Raw genomic sequence first — 1,897 nt, forward strand, 5'->3', positions numbered from 1 at the left:
TAACCTGCTTCCAGGTGACCGTGTTCAGAATGGGTTCCGAGGGTCAGCAGGACATGGAGATGGCGATTCTGACGGCCCTGCTGAAAGGTGAGCTCTCGGGGGGCTGGCGACCCCGTTCCTCCGGGGCCTCGCGGATGCTGGGAGCTGGGGCTATGAGCTCTCGGGGGGCGGGCCACCCCGTCCCTCCGGGGCCTCGCGGGTGCCGGGAGCTCTCGGGGGGCTGGCGACCCCGGCCCTCCGGGGCCTCGTGGGTGCCGGGAGCTCTCGGGGGGCTGGCGACCCCGTTCCTCCAGGGCCTCGCGGATGCTGGGAGCTGGGGCTATGAGCTCTCGGGGGACTGGAGACCCCATCCCTCTAGGGCCTCGCGGGTGCTGGGAGCTGGGGCCGTTGGAGCTGGGAAGCTGTGGTGCAGTGACGAGCCTGGGTGGCTTTGGGGGAGGGAGCTCCCGTGGGTTCCCACGGCCTGCGATGGCTGACGTCAGGACCGGTTTCCACGTGTAACCGGTTCATCACGGATTTCGATTCCCGGAGGGCGAACACAAACGTCCCTTTGCCGTGGCTGCTGTCTGTGATCGCTCCATCCTGCAGTGTCCTGTCCGACTTCCCGGCCCACGTCCGATGGCAGGCTGCGAGCTGGCCGCTCATGGGGCTGCTTGGGGACGGGCGCGTCCTGCCTGCTTCGTGGCTATTTTGGGACGATAACAGGGCAGCAGCAGAGAGGAGGGTGTCACCAGCGGGCTGGCTGCCCGGCCATGCTGTGCTGGTCTCCCCGTCGCTGGGGGCAGCACCCCTCGGCCGGGCCAGGCAGGTGTCTGGACAGACCCAGGCCTCCTGCCCTCTTGCAGATGAGGGTCCCAGAGTCACTGGGTTCCTCCTCTGTCCCCCCAGAGCAGAGCAGAGGCAGCAGTGCTACACAGACGGACCAGAACCACGCAGGGCCAGCCCGGGGGCCGTGCTCACCGCCCGGCACCCACCGAGCCCGGCAGTCCAGGCCCAGAGTGACCAGCGCCTGTTTCTTGCCATTCCAGGCACAAACGCATCCGCGCCCGACCAGCTGAGCCTGGCGCTGGCTTGGAATCGCGTGGACATCGCGCGAAGCCAGATCTTCGTCTTCGGGCCTCACTGGCCGGTGAAACCACGTGTTTTTCAGTTGATGCCGTGTAACCTGAACGTGTGCCGTGACGTGTCCGTGTGTTCTCTTTGGCGTCACCATCTCGGGAAGTCGTCCGGGGTTTTGATGGTCCAGGGTGTGATCAGGTGTCGCTATGTAACATGACAGAGCCAGGAGGAACTGAGAGCTAGTAGCACCAATCAAAGATTCTGGCCAGCGCTCTTAAGAAACGATCACTAAATGTCTCCGGCCACGCCACCCTGAACACGCCCGATCCCATCTGATCGGAAGCCAATCAGGGTCGGGCCTGGTTGGATGGGAGGCCACCTAGGAAGACCAGGTGCTGTAGGCATAAAAACTAAGGGACTATAAGCCGACAAGGTCCTTGCAATCGGTGAGGTCAACCAAGGGTTGCCTCACCTAAAAAAAAAGAAGAAAAAAAATAGAAACAACCACTAAATATGTTAATGTTGCTGGTGAAAGCGTGTTTGACCCTCTTAAAGAAGAAAATAGCTCATTAAAATTAAACGCAATGATTGTATTGAGAGTTTAGATTTTTCAAACTATGTTCCACAAAACCCTGGAGGCCCGGAGAAGTCCGTGTGTGTGTGTGCGCGCATGTGTGGTTCAGTGTGCTGTTTATGTGTCTGTGTGTAGCATGTTTGTAGAGTGTGTATATGTGAGGCGGGATGCATGTGGCATCTGTGTCACATGTATGATATGTGAGGGCTGTCGGCATGTGGCTTGCGTGTGGCATCCGTGTCACATGTATGATGCATGAGGGGT

The 1,897-nt window shown here is 60.1% G+C and overlaps 1 protein-coding gene across 1 annotated transcript in view; it reads left to right on the forward strand.

Annotated features, from left to right (window-relative positions):
• The window catches only part of LOC105304826 (transient receptor potential cation channel subfamily M member 1-like), a 56,355-nt gene that overhangs the window by 9,944 nt on the left and 44,514 nt on the right, over positions 1–1,897 (forward strand). The window contains exon 8 of the mRNA XM_023522694.1: positions 1,029–1,129. Within this exon, the coding sequence (XP_023378462.1) occupies positions 1,029–1,129 (101 nt within the window). The remainder of the gene's footprint in view (positions 1–1,028; positions 1,130–1,897) is intronic.

This window comes from Pteropus vampyrus, unplaced genomic scaffold (genome assembly GCF_000151845.1).
Source record: "Pteropus vampyrus isolate Shadow unplaced genomic scaffold, Pvam_2.0 Scaffold355, whole genome shotgun sequence".
Classification (NCBI taxonomy): domain Eukaryota; kingdom Metazoa; phylum Chordata; class Mammalia; order Chiroptera; family Pteropodidae; genus Pteropus; species Pteropus vampyrus.